The 12,431-nt window shown below is 47.8% G+C and overlaps 5 protein-coding genes across 6 annotated transcripts; 1 reads left to right on the top strand and 4 right to left on the bottom strand.

The window, feature by feature from the left end:
* Positions 1–289: 289 nt before the first annotated feature.
* Positions 290–2,073, bottom strand: E1B28_007105 (uncharacterized protein). The gene is made up of 2 exons (XM_043151814.1): positions 1,721–2,073; positions 290–1,673 (listed from the first exon to the last, which is right to left on the bottom strand). Exons 1-2 carry the CDS (start codon positions 2,006–2,008, stop codon positions 393–395), a joined length of 1,569 nt encoding a protein of 522 aa, XP_043009894.1. The 5' UTR covers positions 2,009–2,073; the 3' UTR covers positions 290–392.
* Positions 2,074–2,114: 41 nt separating this feature from the next.
* On the top strand, positions 2,115–7,513 carry E1B28_007104 (uncharacterized protein). Of its 2 annotated transcripts, XM_043151812.1 has the most exons (19): positions 2,115–2,239; positions 2,292–2,484; positions 2,536–3,579; positions 3,631–3,779; positions 3,827–4,016; positions 4,069–4,239; positions 4,298–4,518; positions 4,572–4,816; positions 4,871–5,207; positions 5,259–5,405; positions 5,469–5,636; positions 5,687–5,961; positions 6,015–6,147; positions 6,201–6,420; positions 6,476–6,574; positions 6,633–6,808; positions 6,859–7,080; positions 7,133–7,229; positions 7,284–7,513. In XM_043151812.1, the coding sequence occupies exons 1-19, from the start codon at positions 2,153–2,155 to the stop codon at positions 7,415–7,417; spliced, it is 4,308 nt and encodes a 1,435-aa protein (XP_043009892.1). In that variant the 5' UTR covers positions 2,115–2,152; the 3' UTR covers positions 7,418–7,513. The 2 variants fall into 2 exon arrangements, with proteins under 2 accessions (XP_043009892.1, XP_043009893.1); XM_043151813.1 differs by having other exon boundaries at positions 6,633–7,080.
* Positions 7,514–7,899: 386 nt separating this feature from the next.
* On the bottom strand, positions 7,900–9,670 carry E1B28_007103 (uncharacterized protein; the record flags this gene model as incomplete). Its single annotated transcript, XM_043151811.1, has 3 exons — positions 7,900–8,001; positions 8,053–8,667; positions 8,717–9,670. 3 exons carry the CDS (start codon positions 9,668–9,670, stop codon positions 7,900–7,902), a joined length of 1,671 nt encoding a protein of 556 aa, XP_043009891.1.
* Positions 9,671–9,723: 53 nt separating this feature from the next.
* Positions 9,724–10,913, bottom strand: E1B28_007102 (uncharacterized protein; the record flags this gene model as incomplete). The annotated part of the gene is made up of 2 exons (XM_043151810.1): positions 9,724–10,685; positions 10,742–10,913. 2 exons carry the CDS (start codon positions 10,911–10,913, stop codon positions 9,724–9,726), a joined length of 1,134 nt encoding a protein of 377 aa, XP_043009890.1.
* Positions 10,914–11,192: 279 nt separating this feature from the next.
* On the bottom strand, positions 11,193–11,434 carry E1B28_007101 (uncharacterized protein; the record flags this gene model as incomplete). The annotated part of the gene is made up of 2 exons (XM_043151809.1): positions 11,193–11,255; positions 11,321–11,434. 2 exons carry the CDS (start codon positions 11,432–11,434, stop codon positions 11,193–11,195), a joined length of 177 nt encoding a protein of 58 aa, XP_043009889.1.
* Positions 11,435–12,431: the final 997 nt, after the last annotated feature.

The following is a 12,431-nucleotide window of genomic DNA, read 5'->3' as shown; positions in this document are numbered from 1 at the left end:
AGGTTGGTGGGTTTTCCTGTGCATGGGATGGGGCTGGAATGGATTAGTCACCCTGTACAAGTCCCATACCCACCATACTTTTTTCCATGGGTAACAGGTAGAACAGGTGTAATTACGCCTCTGACACAGGATATTCACAGAACGGGTCATGTGACATGAATACAGTGGGCCAAGGGACACAAACTTTCCCCCCATGGGTGATTCATGCTGTTCACTACCTGCAGAACTCCTACAGAGTGCAAGTAAGCAGGTGTATAAACATGCAAAAAAACTCGGCACAAAGGGCCGGGTCATAAGCTTGTCTGACTTGACGGAAGAACGAGGCCTTTGACTTCATACTTACAACCAGCAGGTTTCTAATGACGAAATTGACTGCATGCAGATATCTCAGACTACGAGTCGCCAGGTTTGGGACCTTCTCCTTTGGAAGGTTTTAAAGGTACTCTAACCCTCATCCTGTCATCGTCTACTCGCGAAGTCTCCATTTCTCCATCCCCCTCCGGTTTCCATGCAGAGGCTCCCGCTTCCTTCCTCTCCTCAACGTCAGCTGCAATAGCTTCTAGTCTGCCTTGTACCTCCGCGAGCTGTTCGACAGAAAGACCGCGTAACTGAGAGAGATTGAGTGTGCTGCTATCAGAGTTTAATATATGCTCCACTGCTCGATCAACTGCGTCCGGGTCTGTGGATAGCGGGTCGGCAGCCAGTGAACTTTGATCCTCCGCGGGTGACGTCGAAGTTGAAAATGAAGATGGATCTGCAGCCTCAGCAAGGACCTCTCCCAATCTCTTGACTGTGCGGTCGATCTCCCCTTCCGCCTCTTGCATCATCTCCGACAACTTGTCCATGTCCTCAGTTAGCCCAAGTTGCCTTGCGTCTTCAAGCACTGCCTGTTCTTCGCCACTCAATTGGATTTCTTCAGACGCCTCAACTCCTACTTTGTCAGCTTCCTCGTCCTCTTCTACGAGCTCCTCCTCCTCAGCCGCGGATGTTTCCTCGTTTTCCATCCCCTCTTTATCGAACTCTTCAATTTCATCATTCTCAACATCCTCTGAAAGTGCCTCCGGTTGTGCTAACCATTCTTGCCAAGTCTCAGTAGGTTCTGGTACAGTTCCCAGCCACCTTTCCTCGCCCAGCACTCCGGTGACGGTTGGATCTCGTGCAAATATTCGCTCGAGAAGCTGACAGCCCTCTTCTGATGGCGAAAGGGTCTCAAGAACGAGGGCGTTGCGCCGGTCGGGAGGGCCAAGTACGTCAAGGAGACCATCAACGCCCAGTGGTTTATCCCCTAAATAGAGTCGAGCTATGGTTTGGGACTGCATCTCTGCCATATACACCTCAGAATCTTCCTTCCCGACTATGGTGAAGTAAAACCAATCCGGTGGAGTTGCAGGTAGAGGTTGTCCCGTTTCCCCCATTCCTTTTTTCATATTCAGCCAATCTTCCTGTGAGACCGGAAGAGAATACAAAAGAGGCTTCGTCTCTCCCTGAATCCCGTATTGAAGGTTGACAAACATTTCGATGTTGGGTATCATTAGATAATGAGGTGAATGCCAATAGAGAGGAAAGAGATCCTCCCATTGAGCCCAGTCGGATGACCAGGTGTCGTCGTGGGTTTGCAAGGACGGCCAAACATCTTTTGCTCGATCAATTACGGCCCATGCGTCTTCTACAGACTGAACAAGCTAAATAGGAATTTGCAACATTCATCATAAGAGCTCACCAAGCTGTTCGGTCTGAATAGGAGCGCTGCAGAGAACTCTCGTTCTCCTGTTCCTGTTTCATCGAGTGCATCCCGCTTCGGCGCTGACGTCGAAAAACTACTGTTCCACCGCCGCCTCTGACCTGGAAGATTTACGTGTCTTGTGCGGTTTGAATTCGAGGTGCTTGTTGAGACGAATCCAGAACGGGTAGTTTGTCGTCGAGGTGTAAGGGTGCATAGGTTGATATCGGTCAAAAGTCTTTTAGATCGATGATGAAGCGGGCATCTGCGGGCAACCGTCGAAAGCATTGGCGACTACACTCGAGGTCGAGTAATATTTAGGGAATCTTGTGTACTCTTATTGACGCGTCAATGATAAATGCGTGGCCGGTTACGTGAGAATTTTGGCAACATCCTCTCAACTCGTTGACTCTCACCTCCACACGTTTCACTATGTCTGGTCGGCTGGACAAAAAGTCAGTATCAAAAGCTCTCGCTGACTTGAAGCGCGCAAGGCAAGGAATAGCGCGTACATTCAAGGTCAGACGCGTCTCCGACACATCTCTCTTCGAGTTCTAATTCCGTGTCATAGGAAGAGGACGTTACCCTCTATGACGAGGTCAACGAGGACCAATATAAACGCGTCGTGAAAGGAAGGCTTCAGAAAGATGACTTTGTCGTCGACGATGGAGTTGATGGATACATGGACAATGGGATGGATGACTGGATGGACCAGGACGAAGAGTACCCGGAATCCGAAGATGAACGAGAGACGAAGAAGAAAGGTATGTGATTCACACTGTCTCTGTCGACTTGAGCTTATATTGACTTCACAGCATCGAAAAAGTCGAACAGCAAGGCCAAGGCTAAGGGAAAGGGGGAACCCAAACCTCCTCCACCTCCAGTTGTCGCCCCAACCATTAATGATTACCGTAAAACAGTCTCTACTGAAGAAGAATCAGACTTCATGGCGAACCTCTTTAACACTCTGGACTCCGCTCCCACTCCTTCTACAACCGCGAAATCTAGAAAGCGTAAAACTTCGCCCGACGATCGCGATTCCTCTCCCATTCCTTACAGAAATGGTGGATATGACGACTTTGCAGAAGCATCATCTGATGGACCCATAGATGATTTCATTTCAATGCCCTCTAGCGATGATATAATCTTGAGTCCGAAGAAGAAGCAGAGAATAGATGCGGGTGGAATAACACCAGCCGCTCATCGCCTCGCAAAAATGGACGTGGACGCTGAAATCGATGATATAGATTTCGAGGCGTTTGACGATATTGACTTGGATTTTGATGATTTCGAGGTTAAAACAACTGTCAAGGCCGAGAAAATGGATGTCACTATCCCCGTCGAAAAGCCGAAACCTGAAGAGAAAGAGGATGCTCTTCCATCATGGCTAGCGGTTTACGACTCACTCAACGTTACTGCGGCAGAATCACTGGGACCGACTGCATCCACTTCCTCTTCCTCGAATACATCCAATGTTGATGCCCTTGAACCAGACGGATCGCTCCACTTTTATTGGCTCGACTACCTGGAACATGATGGCCAAATATCTTTTGTGGGGAAAGTTAAGGACAAGACTTTAGGCGCGCTGGTCTCCGCTTGCATTACTGTCGAAAACTTGGAGCGCAACTTGTTCGTCCTGCCACGGAAGAGAAAAGTCGAAGAGGGCGAGGACGGGAAATATTATGATACGGATGAGGAACCCACACAACCGGATGTGTATAGGGATTTTGACGCGATCAGGAAGAGAGCTAATATTGGCAAGTTCAAAGGCAAATTCGTCGAGAGAAAATACGCGTTTGGCGATCCCGATGTACCCAGGGAGGAAACACCCTGGCTGAAGATTGCGTATCCATTTAGTGGTGAGCATCTTCAATCCTTATTCGGAATCCAGTCTTGATGCCAAAATCCAGAACCACAACTTCCCAACACCATTCAGAGCCCCAATATCGCCAAAGTGTTTGGAACCAACACAAGTGCCTTCGAACTCCTTGTTCTCAAGCGCAAGATTATGGGTCCTTGTTGGATCAAGATCAAAGAACCCGAAGTTAACTTCAAAGGCGTAAGTTCAACATCAGTATCATCCTCACTCTCTCATCGTCCGAACAGGTATCGTGGTGTAAATTCGAGGCAACAGTCAGCGATCCAAAAGACTTTAATCCCTTGTTAGATGCAGCCGGTCAATCACCCACGGAGGTCCCACCGTTGACCGTCCTCAGTCTTAGCGTGCGGACCGTGGTCAACCACAAAGACAACAGGCGGGAAGTCGTCTGTGCAACGGCCAGGATTTGGCACAACAGTGCGTGTCCTGTCTTTCTTCCATATGATCTTTGCTAATGCGTACTTCAAAGTGCTGATTGACGATCCTACGCCCCCCGAACGCCTCCCGTGCACCGTACAAACTTTCGTTCGTCCACTCGGCGACCGATTTCCTTCGAACTTTGAAGGGCATGCAAAAGCTAACGGCAAAGGACTTGTCTCGTCGATGAAGAATGAACGAATGTTACTCAGCAGCCTTCTGGGTAAATTCCTTCTTACAATTTTTCTTCAATACGTTTACCGAGTCTAATATTTTCGCAGTTGCAATTCACAAAGCTGATCCAGATATCATTGTTGGTCACGATTTCCTCGGCGTTTCCCTCGATGTGATACTCCACCGAATGCGAGACTGCAAAGTCGACCACTGGTCTAGAGTAGGACGCTTCAGACGTGCGAGATGGCCTAATATTGGGAAGCAGGGCACGAACATCAAGTTCTTGAATGGCCGGTTGTTGTGTGACTTGACGAGCGATAGTGCGAAGGTATGTATTTAGTTGTGATTCTCGAACCCTCGTAGGGTTGATTGAAACATCAGAGCATGATATCTTCTACGACCTGGTCTCTTACTGAAATGTGTACAACTCACCTGAAAAGCGACCGTCAAGACATTGATCCGGATGATGTTCCCAACTACTTTGACAGCTCTCTTAGTGGACCGGAGAGGCTGATGACCTTCGTTCGTCATTGTGAACTGGACGCACATTACCAAATGGCCCTTGCATCCAAGGTTCAGATAATTCCACTGACGAAGCAATTAACTAATCTTGCTGGGAACGCTTGGTACGAGGAACAGCTTATTCCCCCTACTCTTGTTCTCATGATATGAATGATTAGGAACAAGACTTTGAACGGTGGGCGAGCGGAGAGAAACGAGTACATCCTGTTGCACGAATTCCATCGGCTGAAGTATGTCTGTCCTGATAAGGACAGGTCTTGGGGAAAGAAATCTGCGAAGATTGAAGTCGCCGACGATGATCCTGAAGCTCGGAAAGATGCACCGAAGGGCAAGAAGAAGGATAAGTACAAAGGCGGTCTTGTCTTTGAGCCAAAGAGGGGCTTATGGGACAAGTATATTCTGGTCATGGACTTCAATTCGTTGTACCCGAGTATCATTCAGGAGTATAACGTCGACTTTACGACTATCGAGCGAATTGCGGATGAAGAGGATGAGGTGTGTTCCATTTAATGCTTGCGATTCTATATGTTGATTGATTGTTTTCAGAATGGCGAGCAGATTCAACCAGACCCACCTGGTCCTGAAGTTCCACAAGGTGTTTTACCTCGGCTTATTGCAACTCTCGTCCAGAGGCGAAGGCAAGTCAAGTCACTTATGAAGGATAAGAATGCTACGCCCGCACAGTTGCTTCAGGTGCGACTCTGCTAATATACCTGTTTCCTAGAAGATCTCGCTAACGCGATGGTCTTCACTTAGTATGATATCAAACAGCAGGCGTTGAAGTTGACTGCCAACAGTATGTACGGGTGCCTAGGTTTTGAATACTCCCGGTTCTATGCCCGTCAACTCGCCTCCCTCACCACCTATAAGGGCAGAGAAATCTTGACTCACACCAGGGAGTTGGCAGAAAGCATGCAACTCGACGTAAGACTCGCTACCGGCCGCTGAATACTTCCCTGACTGACTTTGTACAGGTTGTATACGGTGATACCGACTCTGTCTTCGTCAACTCTAATGTCACCGAGCTGTCCGAAGCGCTCAAAATCTCCACAGAGTTCAAAAAAACTGTTAACGAATGCTACAAACTGCTCGAAATTGACCTCGATAGCGTTTTCCAACGCCTGCTGTTATTGCAGAAGAAGAAATATGCTGCCCTCAAGATGGAAGATGGAAGTCGAACATCGACAGAGATCAAAGGTCTCGATATGAAACGTCGAGAATATTGTGACCTGTCTAAGAATGTGTCGCAGTAAGTCGCAGATTTTTGGCATAGTACGGTTTTGTCTAATACGTCGAAATAAGGTTCGTGCTCAATCAGATTCTGTCGGGTGATTCAACAGAGATAGTAGTCGAACATATTCACGAATATTTGACTTCGGTCGGTCAAAATGTTAGGGGAGGTCAGATTAAGCTCGACGATTTCACCATTCACAAGGTTCGTTGTGTCTTGGAACCCCGATTTCATAAACGCTGACCTCAATGAAACAGCGACTGGGTAAAGAACCCGAAGCATATCCCAAGAGTGAGGGTCTGCCACACGTCCAGGTTGCCCTAAAGATGAAGGCGAAGGGAGGCAACGCGCGTGCTGGTGATGTTATTCCATACATTTTCTGTTTACCGGATGGAGAGGAGAGCGCGAAGTCTGCTCAGTCAGATAGAGCTCACCATCGTGATGAGCTTCGCAAGGCTGATTCTGGTTTAAATATCGGTGGGTGTTGAGTTGTTTGTCGAAGCTGTAGTAAATGACCTCGTTTGTGCTTTAGATTTCGAGTACTACCTCTCGCAGCAAGTGCTGCCGCCCGTCGAACGATTGTGTGAGCCGATTGAAGGAACAGACCGTGCACGTCTTGCGGAATGCCTTGGTAAATATTTGTCGATCCGTCGACCCTCCATGCGTTAAATGGTGTCTTTTCGTTTCAGGTCTCAATCCCGATAGATACCGCGTAGCCGCATCTTCCTCTGCAGAGAATACCGGTTTCGCGAGTTTGGATTCCCAGCTATCAGATGCTGAACGATACAAAGACGCTGAACCATTCTTTACGATTTGCCGCAATTGCAAAGGACAATGGGCGTATGCTCCTTTGAACGATCGGGAGGTACGTCTCTTTGTTTCACTCACCGCTGTTATCGTTATCACCCTGTGTAGGAATGCTGTCTGCGTCCAAATGGCCGATTCTGTCCTGGATGCCAGAGTCCCTTGCAGTTGGGAAGCCTGCAAGCGCAGTTGGAAGCTCAAATCAGAAAACACATTGCCAAGTTTTACGAATGCTGGACCATCTGTAGTGATCCGATATGCGGTTACAAAACTCGAATGATGGGCGTATATGGTCGCAGGTGCTTACGATGCAAGACTCCGGTCACACTTGAGGTTCGCCCAACTCCTTGAAAAGAATGACACTCCTGAACCGAAGTCTTTCTAGTATTCCGATGAGAAACTCTATAACCAACTGCGTTACCTCGGTTTTCTATTCGATGGTGAACGCGCCATTAAGAATGTGACTGGAACTGATTCTCTGGGTAAAATTCGTTTTACTTCATCTAATAAGTCGAGTGACTGATAGAATCGTGTAGAGGTGGTATCGGCGCTAGTGAAAACACATTCAAGCTTCTTGACGGCGATGTCTGGGTGTGTGGAGAAATATCTCGAACAGTGCGGACGTCGTTGGGTGGAACTTAGTAGTGTATTTTCGTTCATGAAGGTGTAACTGGATCTGTACTTTTGTATTTCGGATTTCCTCTGCTGTTATGTATTGCAAGCTATGGTCACTGTATTACTGATATGGTATACAATTTGGATCGACTGTCACGAAGTGTACAACTTTTCAGACCCGAACCGCGGCCTTCGTCGATCTTCGTTGCCTTGAGGCCGCCCCGGCTTGATCGTGAAGAGGTAGCACCTGGCAGTAAAACGTTGTCGGGGCTTTAAGAGTAAGTCCGAGTCTCGTAAATGGCGCAAGTTCCGATACATATGCGAAGAACTGTACTTTTGGACCGGATGTGACTAGGCTAAGAAGACTGCTTTGCCGATTCAGTGCGTATATCAATATACTGTAGTATTTGATTGTTTTTCGGCTAACTGAACATCAGGGATTCAGGCCTAAGGACCGGCTCCCCCTTTTTCTGTGTGACCTTGTGCAGTGTTTTTTCTAAGTCATGGATACAGAGGGGAATCTTCATTTACCTAAATCTATTTAGAGGCAAATGACAACGGGGGTGGGGGGGGGATCAGTAGGGACAGGAGATTGTTCCTGATGGTTTCAAGTTCATTGGCACAATCGGCAGGGAAGTCCTAAAAAACCTGTGAATATAATGAATGTCTGATATAGCTGGAGGTACATACCTCAAGCCATGATAGCAGCTTGCCTCGCGACTCCTTCAGCTGATCTGAGAAACCGTCTTCCCATATCATCATCGGCTGGTTGCCTCGTCCCAATGTCTTAGCAATATCCAAAAGGGTCTGAAAATGGGGAAGAAGTTCAGGTAGTGGAAGACATCGTGTCAGTAGACTTGGACGGTCCACCAGTAGGTGGTCAGTGAGATTGTGGTACTCGTTGTGGGTGAATTTTCCTGATTTGTATGTCTCCAAACAAGATGCAAATTCTTTGAAGATTTGAGCGCAACCAGCTGGGATATTAATGTGATACAGGTCTGTTGTACCAGAAATCGGAGTTGAAACGCAGTTAGAATTGAATACGGGCCCCGAGCACCCGCAAAATTTGGCTGAACGCAATTCGGCGTTGACCGATGCACGAAATATCTTGGACTGGTGGTCCACAAGATCTCTCATTATCAGTGAGCCACTGGATGTGGACCAATCAATGATTGAAAGGATGATCATGGTGACGACGTTATGGTGGCGTCCTGAATCAACATCTTGCCTCGTGCTTCGAATGTGAAATCCTTTTTGGACGTTTCTGAAACGATCAATAAGATCGGGCAGGGTTGCGCCGTTGGTCTGAAAAAAAGTTAATCTTGATATAGAGTTCACAGGATGTAGAACTTACTCTAAACTCTAGCCAGGTTGAGATGGTTTCAAAGTCGTGGAACAGGTGAAACAAACCGCGGTCGAGAGACTTTGCGAGGACAGCACCTAAATCCATATGGTAAAGCTCAAACAACAATCCCTCAGTAGGGTTGTCGACGTCAGTGCAGATGCGAGCCCAACGACCGGCCAAAATGTCCGACACGTCCGACACACTCCCAGCTTGAGCCAGGCTATCATCTGTCTGGAAAAGACGGAGGAAGCGCTGTGCAAGAAAGTCCTTCTGATAGTCCTCTTCAACGAAATATCTCTTTGATCGTTCTCGGTCAAAGAGAAAGTCCCGGAAGGTGGAATATTTGTTGCCAATCAAAATAGTTCCGTTGTTAACATTGATCATTGTGTCCATTGGTTGCAAGGCCTGATATAAAGCTTCTCTGCGAAGTTGAAGTAATAGTCGGATGAAATAGGGAAAGCGTAGGTCATATGAAAGTAGAAGAATCGCAGCAAGTATGTGAAGGAGCATGTCGTGACCCACCAACTCTGCGGAAATGGACAACGCCACATGGTAGAAAGCATCCAGCTCCGATATCAATGCACTGCTCATATGATCCACTTGATAGCGGCAGCTTTTGAAGTGGTTTACAAACTTCCGTAAAGAAGGGTATAAATATTTGTAACCTCTTAGCAGCTCAGGATCATTTTTGCACTGCTCAGTCAGAGCCCTAGTCCACCGACAGACCAAAAAGTTCGACTTCCACTGCATCGACTCGTCGATAAAGAACTCCCTTGACCGTGCCTGATTGACGAAGAAATCGATGAAGGATGTGTGGTAAACCCTGATGTCATCGCCCCGATCCCGGACATCAAGCACTGAGTGCATCGCACGTAACGTCTGAGCAACTGTGCCGGGGGAGTATCCGAGGACGAGTTCAATAAATTCTGGAGATGTGTCCCCAGCTGGATCCATGAAGATCATTATAAGAATGGGGAGCAGACGCTTGTCGTGGTCAGGGTTGGCACGCAATATCATCAGATAGAGTTCGTCCAGATCACTGAAGGGCGAATGTGTCGGAGATACAGAGAATGGATTGGATTAGTACCGAGAATGATGCGAAACTGGTCAGTCGGAAGTGTGTAATCCGTCCTGATAAACTTTATCACAGTCGACGGATAAACGAATTGGCCATCGGCGTTCTCAACCAACAACTTAACATGAGAGGGAGACGGCCACGGGTCTGGGAATGCGATCTGTGAATATTTGGGGTCTCTGCGGATCTCCTGGAACTGCTGATTGAGGTACAGCTCGATGTCATACTGGGGGAGGAACGAATCATCCAGTTTGATATGTTTAGTCAGTCTGGCACTGAACCGACTAAATTCTTCTTGGATCCAGGATTCGGGGCGGCCGCATATCAGGAACCGCAAAGGGTATTGGAATGGTTGTTGATATGTGGAAAATATAATGGAGAGCACACGACGCTGCATAGCAGCATCACCACATTCATCGAGACCATCGATGATGACCAGGTTGGGCATCCTTTGATCAGATGAAGGGGGAGGATGATTTAGATTCTGCAGGATCAGTTTCTGGTATTGATCTTCCAACCTAGCCTTGAGTATCCGGGGGTCAGCGGCGATTCTCTGCTCAACCAATGGTTTTAGATGCGGTCTCGCTAATACAAGACCGTGTGCGATAGATAGAATGAGGGAGGAAGGATTGTTTCGCTTTACGTCTGACCTGAAAAAGAAGAACGAAGCCACATTGCGCCCATCCTTCTCGCATTCCTCGGCGACAGTCAATGCAATAGTCGACTTCCCTACACCTGCAGTACCAGAAAGCCAACATATTGGTGAAGCCTCGCATTCGGAGACTCTCCATTGCCGAATAAGTTTAAGAACTGCTTCACGAGTTCCAGGAAGACACTGACCGCGGTCAACCTGCTGTTCCGAATCATGAGAGGCTCCGACGTCTGCAATCGCTTCCCAAAGTACTGCAAAAAAAGAGCATGGGTTTCCAGTTTTGATAGTGAGAGAAATGGTCACTCACAGTTGGTGAAATAGTTGTGATTATGGTTGTGATTTTGAACTTGGTCGCCACCAACGTTATTGAACACCGCCTGTCCTATCGTAGTGTTTTGGGCTCCGTTCAAGATATGTTGACCAGACGGGGGAGGTTTGGGACGACTTGGTCGTAGAAGATTTAGTATGAGTTGCATCATGGTGGATGAAGGTCAAAGGTGCATCGAACACGTTTCTGTACCCTTTGACACGTATAGAGCTATTGCGTGATGGCCGCACACGGGAGCACCCTATTCCAGTCCTGAGGCATGAGGCCGGATTCATCACTTATCGGATTGACAATGTGACTGTGCGAAGTTACCGTCAGTTGAAGGGCAGCATGAATTGACTCTCGGGGGTCGGTGAGAAAAGAGACATGATAGAACTCCCGCGTGTTGCATCATCTTCCATACACCCAATAATAACCCCACTCCCTAGAACTAAGACCCGCCAACTTTCCAACGCGGGGTCCAACCCAACGCATCCCTGGAGAGATCCGAATCCTGACATTTCAGAACATCAATGAGTAAAGGAGGGCACACGACGACACACGAGAAACATAACTTACATGTATCTCGCAAGGTTTCCATAACTGACGACCAGCCTCCCTTTCATCCCCACAACGTATTAATGCCAGCAGGTATACTTGATGGACTCGGCCTTCCATTCCCACTTCCTTCATCTCCAGACCTACAACGTTCGCGACACGTGTACTAGGCGATTTGTCTAGCTGTCAGCTGCGTCCCCCCGACCGACTTCCGATCGTGAATACGAACTCCACGTAGCTAAAGCGAGACACAACGACGGCAATATGTTGTCGTATCTGAACGTCCAGGCGGTGTGAAGGTGCGGGATTATACTCGTCAGTGTGTTATGTGTCATCCACCAACGACGGCTCGTGTGAGGTTGGAATTGGGGGTGTGAGGCATGTAGCGATAGCGAGAAATTGGGAATAAGGCGCGGTACGAAGCCGTTGAAGAGTGCAGCGGAAGCCGACCCCTACCAAGTTTTTTTCAATTAGAAAGAGCTTCAAACCGAAAGTAATCCAATGTGCTCGCCCGACTCATGATTGGCCCGAAATTTCGAGTGAACTCTTCCCATGTTAACGCATGTAAGCCTCGAGCAATTTGAGTCTCCAATTGCGAAGTATCCGACGGCCGGTACGAGTAACGACATGTTCCTAGTGAATTCCAGCGTAACGTTACCACCAACGATCGATATTGCCTCTTCCTCGTCCTCTTCGATAGATGAGGTTGGTGCAATAGCGGACCTATAACACACCAGTTCCCAGAACTCGATGAGAAACCTGGGGGATCTATAACGAATAGAACCCACGCACCATAATGATACCAAAATCTCCCATCAAGCTTCTCGGACAAAGCTATAGTCCAGACTCGGGAGAAATTGAGCCCGAGAACTCTTCAATCTCGCCTTTTCCCATAAAAAAAAGAGAACTTGTAGAACTAAAACTTGAATCAGTTCAGTCATAGCAGAGTAACCTGATATCTTACCAGCCCGACAAATCTAGATGATCCAAACTAGAAATTCGAAAAACGTCAAAATCGTCGAGAAGGCGATGGTGGTGGATTGAATACAACGTTCGTCCCGGTCATCACAACGTGCGCAGTCAAATTTCCACACCGGGTTTTCGCTCTTGAATCACCCCAGGAAACATACAT

Source organism: Marasmius oreades, chromosome 4, assembly GCF_018924745.1.
Source record: "Marasmius oreades isolate 03SP1 chromosome 4, whole genome shotgun sequence".
NCBI lineage: Eukaryota > Fungi > Basidiomycota > Agaricomycetes > Agaricales > Marasmiaceae > Marasmius > Marasmius oreades.
This window is presented reverse-complemented; position numbering and strand designations above follow the sequence as displayed.